The following is a 24,758-nucleotide window of genomic DNA, read 5'->3' on the forward strand; positions in this document are numbered from 1 at the left end:
TCATTGATGAAAGTTATTCATGAAAAGATTTTTGGTTTTGACAATGATAACAGAAATAAAATGTGTATATTAAAAAGCTAATTTTAAATCATTTTAATGTCATTTAATGGGAGTTGGTAAGATTGTTTTTAAAAAAAATGCATGCTTTGATTTAGCAAGGACACATAACTTGACAAAAGGTTACAGGAAAGACTGCAAAAAATATATCAAATAAATGCTGTTGTTTTTTTTTTTATTTGATATATGATGACATCTGTTGATTCGTCAATTTAAAGTCAATCAGCCATTTTAACACTAACAGAAGTGATTATTTAGTTAGAAAAACTTGAGCACCGTTTTAGCATCTTGTAATGATTTCTGGAGGATCAGGTAATTTTCATAATATATAAAAATAGAAAACATTTTAGAAAATGCAACAATATTTACAGTGTTTTTGATCAAATAAATTCAGACTCTATAAGCATTCTTTCAAAAACCTGAAAAATAATACAGAACTCAAACCTGGTAAATAGTTGCCTTTATTTTCCAGTTTATTATCAACTAAATACATTTTCTAGACCGGTTAATAAACTAAAATTAATGCATATAACAGGCAAGATATTAACAATTCAGTGAATATTTTCAATTTAAAACAGTTAAAGTGACATAAAGTGTGCCATCTTTTTAAAATGTAACTCCTAAAGTTTCAGCGTGATTTGAATCTGAATCTTGAATTTGGTTTGACATATCTTATTGAAAGTTTTGAGACTGTGGTCTTTGCCCATTCAAGTTGATAGGACTGTATGCCTATTAACTACATCAGATATCAGCTAAAATGGCCACGAGTGAACCGACTTGCCTAAAAATGAGCTACATTTAGCGGCAGTCATCTACCAATTATCACTCATTCTATGCTTTAAGCTATTTGTAATTATTTACAACACATTTTAAAGCCAGCGACAGGTTGACGTTTATCCTGTCCGTGGCTCTGGGATTCTTAGCCTACGGACAGACCTCTTGACTTACCACTAAGATCTCTCTCTCCCTTCCCCTCTATTTTTTTTCCCTGTGTCTCATTCTCTTCCCCAACGTTTTCCCTTTGCCAGCCAGGTGATAAAAATCTGTAATCTTATTTTGAAGTCCCATGGAATTAGGCCTACGAGACATTCGTCAGCAGAGCGGGGGAATGAGGCGATCAATAAGTGTATCTCATGTTTATCACTTCCACTGGCAGCAGCAAAGCAGGAGGACACACTCAGAACCTTTCATTCTTTCTGCTTGCGTTGACTTGATTAGCAATTGCCCTCCGTTTTCTGCTGCCTTTATTAGTCCTGTTCTTTGCTAGGCTTTGCTTCTGTTACAGGTACACATATAAAGAGATGTTTCTGCGTGTATTAATCAGCCAAGAGGTCACTTCATAAATCTTAGCATTTGTTTTCTCCTCGTATTATGTTAGTCAAGGTTTTTATGCATCAAAACAGTCATTTAATTTGACTGGATCATTTGTCAGCCCATAACTGCTCCTTAAAATGGATTGATTGTGCTGCTATACATTTTAAGTAATCGTTCACCTAAAATTCAAAAAGCAAACAATTGGTGGATTTCTGATGAATATCCTGGCCATATACTGAAAGGGAATGAGTCTGTCAAGCTCAAAAATTACAAAGAATTAATGTAAGAAACATTAGATTTTAACACTTTAAGGAGACACAGCAAATGGTTTGAATGTAGTGTTCGGCAGGTAGGGTTGCGTTTAAGGGTCATTTAAGTTTCACAAAATGGTTCTAACATCCAGATGTTTTCCCATATATATTATGATTGCTAGGGACACAGAAAACATCTATCTATCATAATCACAGTATGCCACTGAATAAGCTTTCAGTTGGTATTAAGGATGCTGAGAGCTCATTTTGACCTCTCTACCTCTCATTCCTCTCAAGTTTGACTTGTGGGCGTGAAATGTTGAGAGTGATTGTGTGCCCTGTGGGCAAGGCTAAGTCAGGCCCTGACTGCTTACTCTCATTTAAACAGTGGGGTTTAAAAGTCAATACTCTCCCAGCGAGTGCGAGATAGACTGAGTGGCAGTGACTAAGGGATCCAGGCAGCACTAGTGTATGGTTGATAGTTTGTGTCTTAAATGTGACTAGGGTTTTTTTTATAAAAATAAAAACTGTTATCATTTGCTATTTGCTTGTTTGACTTTCTTTTAAAAATTGTTCTCACTCTTTACAATGCATTTAGTGCCTAAAGGATTGAGGCTTTTCAAGCTTCAAAATGATGCAAAAGCACCAGCAATGCAGTATTCAGATTGGATCAACTTTACACTTGCTTTTATATATTTTATTGTTTGTTTGTATTCATTCGTCCCATGCTTATCTGTCTCTTAGTGTCCTTTTAGTAAAAATGCTCATAAATGATTTTTTAAATGTGCTCTAAGTCAATTATTTACTAGGTTTGAGTTACACGCATTTAAAAGATAAAGATCGATACAGTTTGTTTATAATTAAGCCATAATTTTCCCTAATGGTATTGGTTAAGGTAGTTTATGGTACTAGCTTTTAGACAACCCTGATATATTAGATGTGTTTTCCTTTACCCATCTAAGTGGAAGAGTGAATCAGATAGACCTGACTGCTGTTGTTTTCTTACGTGCCATTATTGTGATTACATCACACGTTTTCCCACAGTTCATGGCTGTAATAATGCAAGTCCGCTTTGAAGGACACATAATAGGTAATAATCAAGGTTAAAGTAATTCTGTGTAGTCATTACCTCTGTTGTTGGTTGTTTCAGCCTCCCCCCAGCTAATTGAGAAGCCTCAGGATGTGCAGAAGCCCATCGATGACTCTCTGGTGTGGGAATGCAAGGCCACGGGGAAACCTAAGCCCTCTTACAGGTGGATGAAGAATGGAGAGAACCTGGAGCCAACTGAGGTCAGTTCCCCTCTAAGGTTTGAGGACTGTCTTTTGTAATAGTAGCAAAGATATAAAAAAAAATTACAGTTCACCCAAAAATGCTAATTCAGTCATCATTGGACTTGCTGTCTTGCATGTCTGTTATTTTGCACCCACTAACCTTCTTGTACAGCCCCAAACTTTTTTTGTTCTACAGATAAAAGCAAACAATAAAGGTTTGGAGTAAATGCTAAACATGCAATTTAGCATGAATTATCTTTGTATGTCAAAATGTTGGTTAAAAGCACAGATTATATCTGAAGAAAGTTAAGGAAGTTGTCATTTTTTGTCTTGTTTTTAGGTTATATATCAGTGATTTGGTAGCGGTCATCACAGTAGATCTGGCAGGCATTTTTATTAACCTTGTGAGACCACTGCTTGAGAGCATATTCCTTAATGGCTTTTCTATAACCGTCTAAATCAGAGTCAATCCACTGGAGTACCTGATATGTCATTCTGCAGACCTTCTATATAGGCCACTCTAGAATTATTGAAACAATAGGAATGGACAAAATTGAGAACATAAAAGCTTCCAAATATCCACCACTTGTTCTGGCAATGAGAGGGAATAGCTCCCCAAAAATGCAATAAACTCAAGATGGCAATAGCTAAAAGAAAGCACTAGCAATACTCTCAAACAACACATTTTAAAGACTGAACCAACACATTTTCATTTCATGCCTTTTCTTTTTTTGTGACTTTGTCAAAGTTATTCTTTAGGTGCAACTTTTGCACCCCATTTTACTTCCGTTATGTGACTTTTCAAGATGTTTAATGTGGAAAAAAGTGCTTGATTTTTATCCATCGGGAATTTATTGGAATATGAAAAATTGGCACTTTAGGACACACAACACAGGTTGTGTTTTGAAGGCTACACCTCTCTTGAAATACTGACAGCACAAAAGTACCGCAGCCTTACGGAGGTCAAATGAAAAGTCATTTGATGATGTGCAAGTCACAACATTTTGATTAAAAAAAAAAAAAAACTGTCTTTTTTGGGGGGGAGTTACTCATACTCATGAATTCTTATGAATTATAGAAATAATAATAATTTATAATAAAGTAAAGTGCATTAAGTGAGTAAACAGGACAGTTTTGATTTCATGTTGGCTTTAAATAAGGTGCAAATAGGAGCATGCTAATTACAGCTCCTCTAATCATCATTACAGCTCATCATTACATAAACATAATTACTGGTTTACAACCTACAAACATCACCAAACAACACAAGCTCAGAATATGAAGGACATTTAAATAAAGTAAAATACATTTAATGAACATTAACGCTTGATTTAATACAGTCATTCATAGCCATGGACACAAGATGCAAGACACTTAGCAATCTCCCATTAAATCCTTCAATCTAAAACAGCCAAATTTGAGCCTGTTTCTTTGAAGGCCATTAGGAGAAGGCTTATAAACCTTTACTGTGTACCAGACAGGCTCTTATTGTTTTGTCTTTCTCTGAAATCCATTTAAACCATAGTGAAAGAGGTGATAAACATTTATATGTCTCGACACTCTATGTAATATACAACCTGTCTCCACAGAGAGCATTTCACAAAATTTCAAACCCTAAGCGCGTGAAGTTATTTTTAGAGACTAGTAGCTCTTCAGCGCAGCTATGGTGTGGTGAATAAACAAATCAGTAAACGTCATGTAAATTAGCCTTGCTATGTGATGCGGGAGCAAACAAAACGAAAGATATCGATCCATTTAGGACTGTTCATGTGTTCAAAAACATGGCCACTTGTCTTTCTTCATCTGCCACTCTCTTTTTTTTTTTTCATCTTTCACACCACCGGATTAGATTATCTATCAGCGCTGCATAATTAACAGTCTGTCCATTTTATTGTTTTGCACTTTATTAGAGAACCCTTCCAACGGAAAATCAAAAAGTTCATTTGTATGCTTTGGACCTCAGGAAATAATGCAGATTCTGCTGGTTAGGCTTCATGTTCATTGAGTGAATTTGTATTTGAAATACTGAATTTGCATAATGAGCAATGTTTTACAGGTATGTTTGTGCGCCAAGGTAATTGCCGAAAGGTACACTCAAATTTTAAATGCAATAAAATCCCAGTTATGGTTGTAAAAATGATTTGAAAGACCTTGCTCTTTTCTGGAAGCACGTCTTATTGAGCATTGAACAAATACCACGCAGTTTGTATTATGACAGACTAATGTCTCAAGGGCACAACAATCTCTTGATTGAATCATAGCCCTAGCTTCCATTTTGATGCCAAAATGTTGATTTTCAATGTATTCCGGTTAAATGAATTAATCAGTGCAGAATTATTACAATCTCCAAATGTCACCATCAACATCAGAGCTTTAATCAATTGTATAACTAAAGGTCATTGATGTAGCAAAAGCATGGGTTGTTGACTTATACCATTTGTTATTTTCACTGTGCTTAATCAATGGGGACCTTTCGTGTTCTTTCTGCCTTATTGGAACGCAGCATTGCTAAGGTGACCAGCTAAAACCCCCTTCTTTGTAAATCACTGTGACGCTCCAGTCGCTGAGAAAAAGGGATATGATGTAAGGCACAGACCGTGTCTTGGCTAATCTAGTAATAAACGTGTCAATGATCTCGTTCACCCGTATCACATTGTTCTTTTTTGAAACCAGCTCGTACTGCTTACTCAGAACATAGCTTATATTTGTAGTAGTTTGATTTAAAGTGTACCACATGATATAAAACGAAGTGTTTACAACAGCTACGAACTGGTAATGAGGCCTAACATGTACGGTGTTTTGAACGAAAGGAGACATTATCGCCTTTTCAAAGGCGCAGATTTAAATCAGGTCTTAGGAAATGAAAACGTCCATGCAGCCGTGCACACGCACTTCATATCAGGATGAGATTTGCCGCGACTGTAGTCATGCATTGCGCTTTATGTCCTGACCCGACAAATTTTCGAGCAGTGACATTGCCAATCACGGAATTTCAGCGCAGGCGTGCAGATGGTCCCCTCCCTCAGGTCCCGCCACGTGCAAAACTGCTGATTTAAGAGGAACGTCACGGTTAATTAGTACAGTAGTAAAGTGAAGCATCGCCTCACTCCGAACTGCTATATGCCACTATGTGATTTTCGGTGCAGGCTTATTTGTCCCATATTGTGCATTCGTCCCTTCCTTCTCCTTTCCATTTCAAAGTACAACGACACAAATCTCATTTAAGAGCAGATTATCCTGAGGACTGGCTGCGGTTTTATATACCGTGACTACAGTAAACATTTTATTGATGTTTACTTAAAAAATTTGCTCCTTCAAAAATAAAAGTTGTGTCAAGGTGCATGCCAGGAGGTACGTAAATAAATAAACCAAAATCCATGTATTTACTAAGATGCGATTGATCATGACTAATCATTAATATGAGTTTTTAGGTATTGTTAAACTTTTCTTACTTCAAAACTAATAAATTGCACCATAATAAATATTTAGACTATACATTGTTCGTTCAACCAGTTCATTCAAAAAACCGAATCATTCAGAAACAAAACTGTCATGTCAAAATATCCCTGTCATAATAAATTAGTCATTGAATCTTTTACTCGACCAGTTTATTTAAAAACAAAGATTAATTTTGGAGTAAAACTACTGTGTTAGTTTGGACATGATTGAAAGTGGATTTCTCTTTGTCTTCTCTTGGAGAAAGTTTCATTGGCAGAGCAAAAACAGAAAGCAAATACCTCAATATTAACTTTATTCAGAACTGCGCTGCTGGTCTGAACATCATCGTGGCTATGTTTTTCTTTTCATTTTTTGTGTGAAATATTCCTTACAAATGAAGAATAAAGTTAAAGGGCAAAATGTGAGATATGAAAGGACAGAATACACTCTAAACCACAGCAGAGACTGTTCTGCCACTTTTCATGCCAATTTTTAATATGAACCTGTCTTTTTATGAGCCTTTAAAATGTTGTTTATGCCTGTTGGAAGGAAACATGAGGTGGAAACTAAATGCTCTCAAGGTGACTGAGGCTGAAGGCTTATATATTTATTTATAAATACAGTATATATACACTTTTGATTGCAGCGTCCTGATGTTTTAAGATGTCTGTGGCATTTTAAAACCTGTATCCCAATTTTATATTGTTTTATACACTATATTCATCAAATTAGTTTGGTTAACAGCAGGAGACATGGAAACTCACATATTAGAAATAGCATAAAGCTGTCAGCTTTAAAATATTAGCCCAGCTTGTTTATAATGGCAAACATCATCCAGCCTCCCAACGGCTTGACTCCGGCGGAATACAGAGGCTTGAGCTCTGGTTAAGAAGTAAACAAGCCAGGGCTTTATTTCCATCTCATAAACATACAGATTTATTGCTGTCGTTTTTGAGCAGCCTCCCTACGCAGTGTCTCCCATTAGTAATGAACACTCAGATTTATGATTGTTTCCATCAACCTCCAGACATAATTTACCTTCCCAGACACGTTGTGCTTTTATGCAGATTAGCAATCTCAGTAAAAGACTCTTAACGGAGATATCCTGTTTTCCACAGGAGAGGATGCAGGTCATTAATGGTGCCCTGTCCATCACTCGCCTGGCGTATTCCGATGTTGGAATGTACCAATGCGTGGCTGGAAACAAGTATGGAGAAGTGTACTCCAATGCCGAACTCAGAGTTATCGGTAAGTGAAACCTGGTTAATTGCATTTGACTGAAATATTAGTGTGGTTTGCAAATTTATAAAGCACAAAATTACGACTGCATTAATATAGCTCGCACTCTTTATCTCAACTGCATGCTCCTGATAATGGCCACTTACGGGTCGTTTAACGTGAGTGGATGGGTAATGTTTTTGTCGAGGAAGTTTTTGTTGCTTAAAATATTAATGATTGGTTCAAGCAGATCTACTATTGGTCAGATAAAATGAAAGGCCCGCCCCACACTCGCGCCATTGTTTATAGCAAGTTGCTCTGTCAGTTCTTGGACAACTGAATACCAAACTAGAATACTTGACAGAACATCAAGCGCTGCTTATTTATAGAGATACTCCATCCAAAAAATAAAAATGTAATGAATCACTCGTCCCGTGTTGTTCCAAACCTGTAAAAGCTTCGTTCATCTTCGAAACACAAATTAAAGATATTAAGATATTTTTTCGTTATTGAAATTAATCAGTAGGCAGTGTGAGTACATGTTTTGTTCCAAGAATATTTTCAGATACACTATATTTTAAGGTGTTGTTGTTACAGTGTAATTATACAGTACTGCAGTACAGTTATACAGTATTATTTAGCGTATTACAATCTTAAGTACACGTGACTTGTGTAACAAAGACACCTTAAGAAAATGTTACGATATATGCTTAAAAGAGCTAAAAAAGAATGATTGAACCTGCACCAGCTCATGCTAATGTTTGAGCCAGGAGCTGACATGTTGGGCTTCTCAAACACACAGAAATGTTTTGGAAGCTCTGCAGTGTTTGCGTTTATTCAGGAAGTCAACCTACAAATGGCTTACTGCAAAAGGTTTCTGCACATTAAATTGGGATTGCGATTGTCATGGCCAGTAACATGCATTACCCCGCAGAGCTGTGTTTATTTGTCGTCTACATCCACATTCCATTCACCCACGACTTTCTTTGTTTATTGTTTTGCCATTAAAATTCAGCCGCCAAAGTGGCCAAGAAACCGAACTCACAGGAGAATAATTGTCAGTCTCTCACACAGATAAAATAATTGAAGTGCCTTTTAAAAGACAGAGTGTGAAGATTGTAAAGCCGGAGAAATTATCATAATAAAAACTCATTTGAGTGGGGAACGTGGGAAAAAAGAGGAAAGGACATGACATTTTCCCTTTGTTTTTCTTAGCAGAGAAAAGGAGCGTGTGATAATTAAAGTGTGCCACATACGCCGAGCCTCTGCTCTGCCATCTCTGTTTCTACATCATACGTACCCGAGTACACATGTCTTCCTTTGAAGTACAGTGATTAGAGAGGAAGTGCTCTAAATAGTCCTTAATCCTCGTGTCTGCGTACCTGTAATTATGGTCAAATATGAAGGAAAAAATTGGCCTGATGCAAAATGGTCTTTGGTTGTTAAATATTATTGTTGTTAAATATTTCAGTGGTTCTCTGTGTGTCCTTTATTTATTGGCACAATAAGATATAGGACAGAAAGTAGTGGCATAAGAAGGGGAAATGGAAAATTCACAAACCGGATTCAAGATGGATGGGCGCCACAAAGTAAAACAATATACAAAATCAGAATTGCAAAAAAAAGTCCTAGATTACGAGTACACATCTCTGAAAAAAGATCAAAATTCAGAGATCTTTAATCCTTTTTTCTATTCCATAGCAGAAATAACCTTCCAAAGGTTTCCTTTTGAAAGAAATGCATGGTTGGATTTTTTTGTTAATCCCAAAATATTCTTTTATGTGTGTCTAATCAAAAAGAGTTCCATGAGACATCGAGTTTCATTCGAGTGCTTGACGTATATTCTTACTAAAATCTAAAACTTGTCTTTCGTTTCAGCTTTCGCTCCTGATTTCTCCCAAAACCAGCTGAAGAGCCACACTTTAGTCAAAGAAGGCGGTGATGTTCTCGTTGAATGCAAACCCAAGATGTCTCCTCGAGGCACGATCTCCTGGCGCAAAGGCAACGACGCCCTCCGAGAAAACAGCAGGTAACTCCCTTATCCCACTCAGAAGCCATTAGTCATATGTGCGGATCCTTTCCTCTATTTCAGGCTTTTTACATAATGCTACAAAACCAGAGCTTTTCCAGTCTGATGCAGGAACATCAACACGACTGTGGGAAGATGAGCCCACAATACTGCGCTTGTTCTCTAGATCTGGTTTTTGATGTAATGTCTTTGTCAAATCATTTCTGTTATTCACAGCAACAAAGCACTGCCACTGACTTTGGCCATTCATCTCTGCCTGTGGAATCCCACTACAGCAGCCAGAGAAAAAGCATGTCTCAGCATGTCTCTGCTAAGGGTCGCAGCAATATGTCTCTAGTGGGCTTTGTGTTTCAGTTTCAACTGCTCTTTTCTCTTTCTTTCATTCTATTTTACTATCTCTTTCTGTTATTTGCTCACTCCCCTAAACACTAGAGCCCTGGCTATTTCCCGCAGACGTTTATTGTGGATCTTCCAACGCGTGCCATGTTATCAAATGTACTTTCTTAAAACATGATTTGTATATGCATATAATGCAAATGATCTCGCAAAGACATAAAATGTTACAAAAGATGTTTTTTTTTTCTATTGTCGTTCACTTGAATTTTCACTTAAATACTGATCTATATTAATAAGCACAACTAAAATGTAACATTTATAATATTAAGACAGCACCAAATCAGCATATTAGAAATATTGAATGATCGTGTGACACTGAAGACTGAAAATTTTTGCTTTGCCATTACAAGAATTAACATTATGGAAAATAATAATATTTGTAGTAATATTTTGCAATATTATTGTTCTCACTGCATTTTTGATTAAATAAATCTTGGTGAGCATATGGAACTTCCTTCAGAAACACATTAAAATATCTTACCAGCCCAAATTTGAAATGAACAGCATTTCATGCATATTAAATCTAAAAGCTGCCTAAAGGGATTTTTAGTGGTTCATCTGGTGTCCTGGATCAGTCCATGTTTAGTTGTTTTAAAAGGTTTACCAGCTGGTTTCTCAGTTTGACCATCTCAGCCTGATTTATGCTTTTTTCAGCATGGCTGTGGGGCCCTAAAATACTTTAAAGTCATTGAATCATAAACTGCCATATTCGCATGCAGTGTATTTTTGCTCCTAAATTTTTCTAAAGGATGCACATTTCATGCAGAATTCAGTGAGCACGCTCAATTATTCAAATGAAGCCTGATGGTCTTATTAACAGCTCCGGTATGGATCACACAGTCGCTCATAACAGGACTCTGCAGGTTTAGCAGGTGACCAGTGGTGTCCCCTCCCGCACAAAGGCAGGGTGTTAATCAACTTCTCTGCACTCTTAGTAGGAGGTCAGCGTTCCTGCCAGACCAGCCTTTATCATCAAGCATATGTCCCTATCTCAGCTATAGAGTGGCAGCCAGACGCAGCTTGATACAAGTGCAGTATGTCACCGACCCGGAGACGTTGCGTCTGACCACACTGGGATAGGCAAAGTTCAGCACGTCTGTGCGTGTTTGTGTATGCATCTGTCAGTGTGTGCACACCACGGTTGCCCATCGTTTACATATACAAAGTTGGTGTTGGTGCTCATCAAACAGAGTGGCGGGCCGTTTGCATAAGGGTTACGCTGCCAATGTCCTTGAGCTGTCCTGTGTGAGAGGACAGCAAAGCTGACGAATTCTTGATGTCTGCACCTTGAAGAGTCAAGGCGGGAAATTGATTTGCCATTTGACTTCTTTCTTCTTTTCACTTTGTCTTGCACCTCATCCTTACTCTTTTAAACCTAAAATTCCGGATTTTTATTCACAAAAAGATTAGAATATAGAAAATATAGTGTTTTCTAGTTGGTTATGGTTTAATTTTAAGAAAACTCGCACACTGCCTGTGGTTACAGAGAAGATGAAGTGGCCTTAAAAAGTGTTTGGCACTTAAAGTAAGTGACACTTAAAAATGTCTGAATGTGATTACATTCAATGACAAAATATCAAGTGGAGTTTATTTTCAAGAAGGATAGAACATGCATCTTTTTCAAGGAAAACATACCAAAAAATATTGTTCAATTTAAAATGATTAAACAGAAGCATTTGGATAAACTTTAAGGGTTCGTTTAAATGAAAATCCTGTCTTTAGTTACTCTCCCTCATGTCATGGCAAAGACCTTCATTCATCCTCGGAACACAAATTAAGATATTTTTGATGAATTCCTCCCATAGACAGCAATGTTACTACCACAATCAAGGTCCAGAAACTTTTACATCTGTAAAATAATCCATGTGACATCAAAGGTTCAACCGTAATTTTACGAAGCTACAAAAAATACTTTGTGTGTGCAAAGAAAAGAAAAACCCAGTGTATTCAACAATTCGTCACCCTGGTGCCATTTTGTAGAGTTTACGTTTTTCATGTTGTTTACGCTTTGAGTGCAAACAGTGTATCTGAAACTGATCATACTTTACTTTCAGTGGTTACTCTCCAAAATGGCACCAGGGTGATGCGGAGGAGATGAAATGTTGAATAAAGTCTTTGTGAAAAAGGAAATCCTGATGTCACATGAATTATTTTACAGATGTCCTTGGTACAGATGTCCTTGGTAATTACATTGCTGTCTATGGGAGATTCAAAGAACTTCATCAAAAAATATCTTAATTTGTGTTCTGAAGATGAATGGAGGTCTTACGGGTAATTCATGACAGAATTTTCATTCTTTGGTGAACTATCCTTTTAAAGGCTTTCACACTTAATTGCTGATCACTGGCTTTGTAAATCCACTAAAAGTTATCAGAAAAGCTGGTTTGATATTTTATTTAATGCAATGAAATTCAGACATTTTAAGCGTGGCCTAAGAGTCCAAATACTTTTTTGGGCCTGCTCTATCTTGACCTTATTATCGAAGACTTTTTTTATTATCCTACCTAGCACGAAATGTCCTAAACCCTACCACTTTAGATAATAGTCTTTGCTGTGCTTTATTTGCTATAAATATCGTGTTAGGCAGTGCTTGTTTTCTTTTGGGGAACCAAGTGTTTTGTGGTTACAAAGATTGCTAAGAGCCTTATTTGAATTTTAAGGAGCCATTTAGGTGTCAAATGGCTGTTTTTGTGTTTAAGTGGTAGCATTTTGACTCAGAGGAATTGTCTTTTTTTTTTTAAATAAAATAAATATAATATATAAAAAAAAAGACATGCATATCTTACAGAATATTTAAATAATACATATTGCCACTCTGCCTTTGTAGTCTGGAAAAAAAAATAAGACGATGAATAAGTTTTCATTAATGGAAGATCAGCCATTTGGGCCTTCTCAGTGGTTTAGAACAAAATAATGCTCTTTTTCACTTTTGATAGGGAATGGATTTCCACATAGACCTCCTCACCTATCTTTGACACACAGGTAATTAAAAAGAAAAATGGATAAATCACAAGTTTGCACGTACATGTCCCAGGTTGTATTGTGGCCAGCGAGGTCTGGTCAGAATGTTTGATTGCATTGTCAATAGATGGAAGCCAGCCAGGGAACTTTGTGCAGAATTGAATGTATTTCTGGAAAATGCTGACTTTCTTTCAAGCTCCTTTGCTGATGTCTTGCACGCCTACGCACACTTATGTACATTGCAGACTTTTAAAGTGATATTAACTACAGCTACTGCATAAGCTTCATTATATACAAGAAATAATGATATGTTACTATATGTTACATGACCAATAGAACTAAGCTTAAATTATATATGTATTAATGGTGTAACAATAAGAAAACAATGTTTAAACAGATTTATAATAATATATTTTAACACATATGATAATCAAATAGAGCATCAAATATGGCAAACCCAAAATTCCACACATTTGAGCTTCTATGAGCTTTATTAATTATTATTAACACATTAATATTACACTATACTTAGACCTTTTACATTTATGTAGTCAGGGACTATTTTTAGCTAAGCAAATATTTATAATCTTTATAAATGATGGATTTGTTTATTATTTTTATAATGTACTATAATAATTCAGATATATTTTTTTGTGATACATATATGTAGTTAAAATAGATTGGAAATGTGGTTTCATGTCGGCTTTAGGATGTGTTTTACTTATTTGTATTGTGTCCCTGTCAGCTCTCGCTAACCTTGTAAACAGCAGCAGGTATAAAGACACCACTCTCATTAAGTGGAAATGCCATTAGAGACTAATTCATAATCAGATGTATTGTTTTATGCAAATGGGTGTTTGCGTGTGCGTGCATGTATGTGGATGCATGCTGAGTGCAAGCACCTGTCTGGGAGCCAGACCTAATCAAAGCAGGGTGCATTTGAACTCCTTTTGTGTAAGATTAATTGGCATAATTGTGCAAGCTCTCCTTGATGGCGGAGAAGGAGAGGAGACGGTGTCACCAGCAGGATAATCCATCTTCATAGCAGCAGCCCTTTTTTTCTGCCAGAGAGAAGGGGAGAGATCGAAAGGGAGGGAGGGATGGATGCCGTTTCTGTCTTATTTGAAACTGATGCGTCTACCTGGACATTCTATAGATCAGCGCTTCTGAACTAGCAGGTTGTGACCCTTAAATGGGTCGCAAGACTGTTCTGATAGGAACATGTACCTCTCTGTCGCAAACTAGTGTCTTTCAGTACTTGTACATAGTAAAAATATATAAGAGATTAAGGATGCATATTCAGTTTTACTGTGTTTTAAATGAGTAAAAAAAATCTTATTGACAAATGGGTAAAACATAGGATGGTGGGAATTAAAATTACAGCTTATTAGTGTTTGGGGCGAAAGAAAATTCGTCTTTTAATGTGTCATTGATTTATGTTGTGATTTAGATTGTTAAACTGAATGGCATTTGATTTGTTTGTAGCTCAGAAAAACTAAATTGCAAATAATTTTTTTACTTTTGGGAAACAAAAACGACTAAACAAATTTACTAAATTAAAGTTAAAACCCATTTCGTCTTGGACCCATATATAACCATATATATACACACACACGTAGGCATTTCAATAGACACAATATGTACGTTTCCACCGCTTGCTCTCTCTATTTCGAGAAATGCCACGCTGGTATTTATTCTACTTTTATTTCTGTGTTTGTTCCAATACCTTCTTGTCTCAGTTGGTTTACGTCTCCGTTTTTGGGATTTTCCGTAATTTGCAAAGTTTAATCATGATCCATGATTACTGAAAACTTGCACAAAAAAGAGCTACCACTTCCGCATTTGTCCACCTGTGTTGCCGTGGTATTCACAGGCGGAAACAGAGGATAGCACAGATATTGCATTTTTAATAGGTGGCAATGACCAGGGATGGGTCATTATTTCAATCTGTGATTACTTTGAATTTACAAATCCTAGACAACTTCATAAATCTATTTAATACTATGTAACTGGTTTTTGTATATTTTATTACAAAAACATTAACTATTTGTGTGTTTAAGCATTTATATTTATAACAATTTAAAATGTTTACAATTTTAGATATTTAAATATTAATATATATATATATATATATATATATATATATATATATATATATATATATTATTTAATAAACCATGTTGGTACTGTGCTGGTTCATTTCTTGATGTCTGCATAAAGGACTTCAGTGGCAAGAATGCAGCTGGAATGGCAGGATGAATTTATTTTTCCTTTTTTTTTGCATAAGAAGATAGTGGCAGCTTCTGAAACGCACACCTTTTGAAAGTCGTACACTGCAGTAAAATAAATAATACCCATAGGAGAAACACATAAATAAAGTAGATAGGGCAGGGGATTTGTTCTAGATATACAATCAGCTGTTTTAGGTAGGACAGGTCAGCGGATGGGCTGATGTTTTCGAGCTGACTTTGCTGCGCCCGAGTGCATGTTTCCGAAGCTGATTTTGAGTTGATTGTACATGACTGCTGTGCAATAGTGTACGGTCGTGGCGGTTGAGTTGACAGCTAATTTTTGCCTGTGCTGTGCTGATGTGCACTTGTTTAACAAACAGTAGGATATAATAAGTTTGTGTGTGGCTCGGTGCAGCCCGAGGGAGGTTATTAACATTGCCTAGTTGTTAGATACAATTGCAGCCACTATGTGTCTTTGTGGTCTGCTGGCTGTGCAGGTTTTTTTTTTTTTTTGCTATGGGTTTTTTTACTAATAGCAAATTGTTTAATTGCTTTGAACATAATATTAGACACTCATATGTATTTGAACAAAGGGTTGCCTGTGGTTTCAGACAGGAAAGGTGATTCATTAACTGATTCATAATCTGAAATCTGTACACGTTCGGCACTAGGTGACAATATTAGATGTACGATTTAAGTTAACACAAAGGATCAAAGGTTTTCTGTGGAGGCATAATTTGTAAAAGACAAACTAATGGAGAGTTGACTCTCTTTTTTTCACAAAGCTGTGTGTCTGAAATTGCCCTCTCTCAAAGAATAGCCTTTTGAAGAAGATGAAAGGTTGCCTGGTATATATGATGGAATGGGTTTTGGAGGAAATTTGGACTGTCTTCTTTTGATCTTCATGAAATTTCTGGTTGTCGATTATTGCGGAGGAAGTAGACAGGAAAACCAAGGCCAAATGTGCTTATGGGTGAATCTCACAAAAGTATTTGCACCCCAAAAACAGAATAAATAAATAAAAATGAATCATAAAGTATTTTATAATATATGCCTTGCAACATTACACTGTTAAAAAAAATTGACCTCCTAACTAAATTTTTCAAATTTCTAACTCTTGCCATTTGAGTTGGGAGGACTCAAATTTTTTACACTGTATTTTTTATGGCAAGAAACCAATTATCATGTTATTTATACATTAAAGTAGCAACTTTGCACTACCTTTATTACTGTTGTACTGGTTTAAATGATTAATTTATATAAAAATTACACATAATGACAGTCAACATAATCATAAAATGTACAGACATTACAGTAATTATTTATAACAAAATATTTATAACAAAATTTCACGTTGCACAACAGAATAAATAAATAAAATGAATCATAAAGTATTTTATAATATATGCCTTGCAACATTACACTGTTAAAAAAATGTACCTCCTAACTAAATTTTTCAAATTTCTAACTCTTGCCATTTGAGTTGGGAGGACTCAAATTTTTTACACTGTATTTTTTATGGCAAGAAACCAATTATCATGTTAAAAATCATTATTTATACATTAAAGTAGCAACTTTGCACTACCTTTATTACTGTTGTACTGGTTTAAATGATTAATTTATATAAAAATTACACATAATGACAGTCAACATAATCATAAAATGTACAGACATTACAGTAATTATTTATAACAAAATATAACAAAATTTCACGTTGCACAGCAGCACAATAAAAAAAGTTGAAAGTAAAAAAAAAAAAAAAAAAAAAAAAATGTTAATTTAGTTAAGTTATAGGTAAAACTATATCACACACACTAGATGTACACTACATATACAGTACTTAAATGTACTTAATTGTCATAAAAACGTGTCAAAGGGGTTCTAAAACAGGCTACTTTTTCTATATCATCTTTTTTATAGTATAATTATATTGTTTGTTTGATTTTGGCCTTTGACCTGTTTTTTGTGAACATAATTATACAAATATATAAAAGCGTATGACGACCGTCTTGTGGTAACACACTAATGTTGAGTTAACTTCCCACTTGTAGATGCGGTCTGTGTCTTTACAGAGCGAGAGCAAAAGATGAAGCAGAAAAGCGAGGAGGAGTGGGATGAGTACACTCTATGAAGTGATTGCTTGTCAGGATGATTTCCATTTAAAAGCGTGTCTGCCACTGAAGGCTGCGGTGCAGGTGAATGAAGGGCGGCGCGATATCAATTCAGAAAGCTCCATATAGGAGATGTTGTGGAGGCAAGCACAGCTGCTGTCATTGCTGATATAGAACACGTTTGAGGGCCGGGATCCGTTTACTTATCTAATTAAGCCCACTTTCCCTTATCTTGTTATTGTGGAATTAAGCTTTAACTTGATTTTCGGTCTAATGCTTAAAAGCATCTGAAGACATGTCGCCTTAACCATCCAGAACCAGGTGTTTTAAGATAATAACCATGGTAAAAATACACAATAGGCAACATGCTGTTGCATTTATTAAAAAAGAAACGTGCTAATTATTCTTTGATGGGTTTTTTTTTGTCGCCGAAGCCCATTGTTTTGTTTTTTCCTCATTTTAATCTAATTGAACACCTGTTTGGAACTTGCCATCTCATGGACACAAAGATTGAACATGATGCCGCCGTAAAACGGAGCTTTCTCACAGCCAAAAAATAAATACCGAATACATTTTCTCATTAGCTCACCTTAAGGCTCATCCGCCTAAACTGTTGTGTTGCCAGCTCATATGGTTCATTTTAATTTCATATTCCTCTCTCACCAGGGGAAATTAGGCGGTGTCAGTCAGCAGAATGTCATTTGAAGGGGAATGGGCCCACCAGCGGAGATCTGGAACATGCCCCAAAGCTTCAAATTCTTGGTTAAAACCCAACCATAGAGGGTCTCTATCAACATATTACCTGCCCCTTTAAATAGAATGTCATTTACTTAACCTCCTATGGCTAATGTTTTGCTAATGTTGGCTAAAAGACTCTTTAACTAGCAGAGCATAATTTGATATGCCGTGTGGCGCAGCTGTGCCACAGACAATCTATAGGTATAGATTTGCACGGCAGACAATTGGTCAATCAAGATGGTGGACAGCACATCGATTGCCACTAATGTTATGTTTGCAGTCTCACACAATTGATGTGCAGCTTTAATTAAACTCTCAATGGGACAATTAGTATGAAAAAGGTATTTTTTGACATTCTTCTTAGACATGCATTGGGTTGCAATAGTCTAAAACCATATTTGTTCCATGTGAGTTCATTTAAACCTGAAAGGTTTTAAGATTTTAAATAGACTTTAAACTTAAACTTGTGCAAATGTTCTTGTTTTCAATGTTTCATTGTTTACATTTTAATGTTTTGTTCATAGTGTAAAATGTGTATTACATAAAAAATACTAAATATTAGCATTTACTCTTGTGCTTTAAGAACTTTTGGATCCAAACGTAAATGAATGCTCTTCCTTTTCACTGTGGTAATAGCTCTTTTCAGGAGAAATTAGTTTAATTTGGTGAAATAAAACTCAACCGGAATGCAAATGGATGCAGAGATTTGGTCGTGATTAGTTTGGAGCTCTCTTTACTAGTCTAAGTGCCATGTTAGACTCTGCGGGATTAGTTTTATCTTGGGGGACTGGAGGCTAATATCATTTTTCAAAGAACGAATGTGCCAGCGCAGCACCAGTAATCCATCTTGGTCCCTTCGCACATTTGGAGCTGCACATGTGTGTTGCTTTTTATTCCTAGAAGGAATTGTGTGCATATGAGTGTGAGAAAAAGAGAGATGAATATCAGTCTGAAAGAATGAAGCTGAAGAGCCATTTGTGATTAAAGGAGCCCGGTTTGAGTACACCCACAAGCCCACAGTGTTTGGCCCTGATAAACACTGTTTCTCCGCAGCTGCTGACCCTGGGGATAGATATTGCTGAAATTAAAAGCCTCGCTTACTACTGGAAATATGCCTTGCACTGCAAACATGAAATGATACAATTTTCATGTATTTTCATTTTTGTTTCTGTTTGGGGCTTTTTTGTTCCTCTGTGTCTGTTATTATTATATTTAATCTATTCTTGAGTACTGGGACGAAACAAGCTACTGAGTTGGAAAGTGTACGTTTATGCTATTGGATCGTTTTGGATTAATTTCTTAAACATGTCTTGCTGCTTTTCGCGTGTTTTTTCGGTAACATTTTACAGGTAACATTAGTTAATGCACTGTGAACTAACAAGAAAACAATGAACAATTTTCATTACCATTAACAAAGATGTTCATTGTTTGATTATGTTTATTAGTACAATAGCTAATGTTAACAAATGACACCTTTTTGTTAATTGCTGTTTTTCTTGTCTGATGCTCAACATAGTTGAACACTATATAAAAATATTCTCAAATAGTTAGTATTGACAAATATTCACAAATTTAGCACTGATAAATGAATCAATTGAGTGAAAAGTATACTCATTTTAAACTGATTTTCAGGTCTGTCAGTTGAACTGTCACCACAGTCACACTGTTAGACTTTATTGTAATTTTATAGTTACTTTACACAGTAAAATAATATATATATATATATATATATATATATATATATATATATATATATATATATATATATATATATATATATAAAATGATGGTTAAGTACCGTAATATGCACTGCATTGTGAGTAATTTCTATAAATTTTACAGTAATCTGTGGAATTTGCTGTACTTTAAATATTTGTGGAAAAGCAGTAGTGCTACTGTAAATGAAGAAACCGGATTTCTTGAATGTGCTGCAGACATTTTAATAAGCCTAAAAAATCATACAATATACATGGCCTTATTTTACTGATGTTTTAGGCCTAATGTGTATATGTTTTAGTAATTTCAGGCTCATCTGAAATGTCATAACATTGATATTACCCAAGAAGTTTGTTGGAAAACTGTGCGCTTTCAAGCACACATGTTAAATATAAATAATAACTTAGGGTAGTACGGACAGAAAGACAAAGGTTTTACTGAAAGATGTAGGCTACATAATCTACATAATCATAACCTAGGATAAAGTTATTATGAACATTAATAATAACTTGTGAGAAATATAATGTGAAATTATGGAAAACCATGAGTGGCTCTTTGGTCCCCACCAATATCAAAGGCAAACTTCCTTGATACATACATATATATACATATATATATCCTACGTATCAAAACTAGTACTGAAAAAAGTGTGAACATCTTTGAGAATTTTCAGGATATAACAATGTTTCTTTTAACTTTTATTGTGGAAAAGTTCTTGTTTTCAGAGCAAATGGCAGTTTAAGTTTGTTTCCTATAAACCAGTGATTTATTTTATATGTAGAATGAGAGTGGCTTAAAGCAGAGCATAACATATTTCCATGCACATTATTTAAGTCCATTTCCCACACAACTGATTTGAAGCTAAATTATTACGCCAGCTGGTGCCGTGTTGATTTATTTCGCGTTGAGAAATGACATAGAATTATCTTGTGGAATGGCAAGAGCCGAATGTACCCATACTAAATCAGCACATTGAATAATTGAACAGCGTTGAATGTGTTAAGAAAATTACCTCAGGATAAGTGGGAAGGCAATGCAAGCCTCCTTTTAAGGTGGGGAAAAAAGTACTGGCATACGTCGCAAATGATTCTCTGCAGGGAATGTATCTTGACGTCGCCACTGACACTCAGCTCTGCGACTCGAATATAAATTTGGCACCTGTGTATTTTGGGTTTACAAAAGTACAGATTAGTACTTCATCCTTCTTCTTCCTCTCTTCATTTTTTATTTCTATAAATCTCCACATTGCCATGGAAACTTAATGCTGCTCCCCCAGGGACGAGGGGTCAACGTGCCGAGAGCTCGCAGGAAATGTCACAGCCGTTTTAGCTTGCAACTCCGCCGTTGCTTTGCTATTTTAATACCGTAAGGAGGAAAACACTATTGTACGCAGCTGGTTGTCTAAAACGCCTCCTCTTTGAGCTCGGCTAGGTGTCCAGATGCTTCTGTCAATCATTTCTTATCAGTCCCATTATATCTGAATTGCCAAGCCCTTTGGACACCCGCGGAGTGAGCGACACCCGCATTATTAAACCCAAGAGCCGTCTCTGACTGACAAACCAAATAATGCCCGTCGCAAAGACTTAGATAAAAACCACGGACAAATTCTATGAGCCAATTTCAGCCGTTCCTCTTGTAAAAACTCCCCCAGTTTAGAGCATATTAGAGATGTTGAGCTCAGGACACAATGGATTTAGTTTTGCCTTTATATATCGGTGTATCTCAGGTCTTTCTCTGTATTTCTGATTTATAGTGAATTTAATCGATATGTCCATGAATTATAAATGCAGCTTTATCACATTAGGTCCGTAAGTCAGGCCGGATAGATGCTATAATTCGTAAAAGTTTGACATGGTTATGTGAGTGTCAGATGCGGCGATAATGAATGTTATGTCTTAAGAACCGTTGACTCTTATACACTAAAAAAAATCAATATCAATTACCTGGCTATTGGAAAAGTGTCAGAAGACAACCTTTCCATGTCCCATTTTTCCGCTCTCCTCTTTTTCCCCTGACCAACAAGTGATTGCTCTGTTGTTCTAGTGATAACGGCGAAACTCATCGGAATGCTTTTTTTTTTTTTTCTCGTGGCAGTAATTGCCGACTAACCTTGAGGTTGAGGAGTCGAAAGTAGTGGTGGGCTCATCAAGGTGGCTTCCCGTAAACAGATCTCTTGACAGAGCGTGATCTGAAATGACCTGTTTCTGCCTCCCCCGGTTTATTTATCCAACTGACAAGGTCGTCAGTTTATCAAATGCGCTTCCCAGCAGAAGGCCTACTGAGATATGGACACATGATCCATCTAAGTAACGCCAGGAGCTCTCTCACACCACTCTTTAGGGTATTAGCCCTCAACATAGATCAGCCCTTCACGTGTGGGTCAACCCTCGCGCCCCATTTGGAGGATAAAACGACCTATCTGGTCCTTCTGTAGATGCTGCTTTGCCCCGCTACATAACCCTCCCTCTGGGTCCTCGGTAAATGTTTTTAAAAAAACATCACTGATGGAACACAACCTCCAGGTAGGTCAGAGAAGGCCACTTAGTGCAAGGGAGTTGCAACCCGCTTAAATGCACTGTCCTGGGTCATATCTTCAAGCTTGTACAAATATGCAACATTATTTATGAGCTTTTGCCTTTACACTTGAGCTCCATTCACACGATTCATATGCTGCAGGTTGGCGAGTCTCTACTGTTGGACACTGGTTGCCAGATTCTTCTGTGCTCCCGTTGATAGCCGGAGCATCACACTGCTGCCTGTTTGCAAGAGTTTAACTCTTCTGAACTTGGAACGCCAGTGGTCACTGTCACTCATGATGCTGCCAATTGAAAATTTAATGACTTAGGTCGCTTTGTCTGCAAATTGCTGTCAGGATGAAAGCTCCTTTGCAGCAAACTCAAGAGAGATGAAGAAGCAGAGGGTGAGAAAGAGAGCGAATAGGATCAGGAGCTTGGATAAGATTTTAACCTTTTAACCTGTCACAAAAATGTTTTCTATTTATTTGTTTATTTATTTGAGGTTTTTATATTACATCAGTACTCTATTTGGTGGCAACAAGTGAAAAATTCACTAAAACAGAATTAATTTGGCCATAACATTGATTCCTTTAGCAATGCCACTTTTATTCTATTCTAATTTATCAATTAAAAAATATATATTATTACTATGTTGTTGCTGTCTTTTACACTTTTTATTATTCTGGTTTATATTTGGGATTTAGTTTTATTTGTAATAATATTGTTAAAAAATATATTCTAATTTAGACTTTATTTAGATCATATATGTGACTCTGAACCTCAAAACCAGTCTTAAGTCACTGGGGTAATATTTATAGCAATAGCCAAAAATGAGTTAAGTATTTTGTAATACTTTAAATATATCAAAACAATTTTTTTATTAGTAATATGTATTGCTAACAACTTTTTTTGTACTCTCAAATTCCAGATTCCAGAAATTCAAGTAAATTAGTTCAATGTATTCCAACCCTATTATCCTATTATCATCAATATTGGAATTCCTTGTGCTTAAAATATTTGAATATTGATGGAATCATTGCACTTTTCCATTTCCCATATTTCCTCATTTTTGAATGCAAATTGGTAAATAAAATATTCTGTGCAACAGGATCTTTTTTATTTTTACCTTGTTTAAGACTGTTCTATTTGACCTAGCATTAAGTGGAAGAGATTCTGAAGAACGTGTTTAAGAGCTTGTTGAAGTTTATTAAGTGATGCACTCAGACTGCAAATGCCTCAACAGAAATTTTATTATTCCACTCATGCTTCTATTTCAAAAGCAAATGTTTTGAAATGGAAAAGAATATACTAACAAAATAAGGTCATGTTATTTCATGCATTACAAGATTTTTAGAATTATGCCTTTAGTATTGTCCCATTCTTACAAAAAATACAAAAAAAGAGACCCGAGAGGGAGGCATTAACACATTCATCAGTAAATAAATTATAATTTAGGCAATTCACAGAGCTTTCTGGCATAGACTTTTGGCCAGAAATCAACCAGAGGAGTCAAGAAGTATTTAGCCTGCACTGACCAGTTTGTGATTTCCAGAGAAAGCTTCTACAGAATCCCTCTAAATAATGCCTCCTATCTGTCTTCCCCAGCAGAACATAAAAGGACATAATAGCTCGCTTTTGCCTCAGTGGCATAGTTGCCTTTGTACCAACTCTAAGTACACTTCTGGGGAGATTTGAGAATTCCCTGCAACATAGTGCCTCTCTTTAAACTGCTCACCAGCGCCGTGTCATACATCCTTGTATCCTGCTAAGAGATTTACAGCTGTCCTTATTAGCTGTTACGAACAGGAGATGAGGAGACCAGCACTCAGGTTCATCTCGCTGGTGAATTATTGATAGGTCTTCGTTTGCTCAGGCTGGATGGCAGGACTGGTGTGCTTGTCCAAGAATAGACGCTCTCAGAGTATGTTCAAGCCCCAGTATGTTTGAACCCATCAATGTCAGAGTGAATCCGTCAGGTTTGCTTACTCTGCTGAAAATATTAGCTTATGAATTTTCATGCTGGATTATACTGGTTAATGCTCTTGCCGGTGGATTAGCGTAGCCAAATTCTGCTGGTTAAACAAGTCAAACAGCCTGCCGGAGACACCAAAATCCCATGATGATGGAAAGATGAAGCTCAGATGTTGCTTAAGTAAACTTAAGGAACTTTTACACAAATGTTTCCTCTAAAAGTCTCTCAGGAGAAAATTCAACACTGGAAATCTTTGCAATCGAATTAAGAACTAAGGTCTGTTTACAGGTATCAGTTTGAAGTATTTTTAAGGAACCATGTGAGATAAAAAAGAAGTTAAAAGTGAGTCAGGGCATAAAAGTTTATCTCAGAATAAAAACCTAATTAATCAGTGACTTTCTCTTGGAATTGCTGTCTAAAAGAAACAATTGAGATATTGTGGTTTTTCGTTGCTGGTGGCCTCGCTTTGTTTTCCGACACCAGTTTTTGAAATCCACACTCATACTCTATATGTCAAAGTATTTTTCTCTGTAAGGAT

At 36.1% G+C, this 24,758-nt stretch overlaps 1 protein-coding gene across 3 annotated transcripts in view; it reads left to right on the plus strand.

The window, feature by feature from the left end:
• cntn4 (contactin 4) overlaps positions 1-24,758 on the plus strand; it is a 124,386-nt gene that overhangs the window by 73,832 nt on the left and 25,796 nt on the right. For all 3 annotated transcript variants that reach the window (XM_043242038.1, XM_043242037.1, XM_043242039.1), the window contains 3 exons: positions 2,773-2,912; positions 7,451-7,580; positions 9,429-9,579. In XM_043242038.1, coding sequence (XP_043097973.1) covers positions 2,773-2,912; positions 7,451-7,580; positions 9,429-9,579 — 421 coding nt within the window. The remainder of the gene's footprint in view (positions 1-2,772; positions 2,913-7,450; positions 7,581-9,428; positions 9,580-24,758) is intronic.

This window comes from Puntigrus tetrazona, chromosome 6 (genome assembly GCF_018831695.1).
Source record: "Puntigrus tetrazona isolate hp1 chromosome 6, ASM1883169v1, whole genome shotgun sequence".
Taxonomy (NCBI): domain Eukaryota; kingdom Metazoa; phylum Chordata; class Actinopteri; order Cypriniformes; family Cyprinidae; genus Puntigrus; species Puntigrus tetrazona.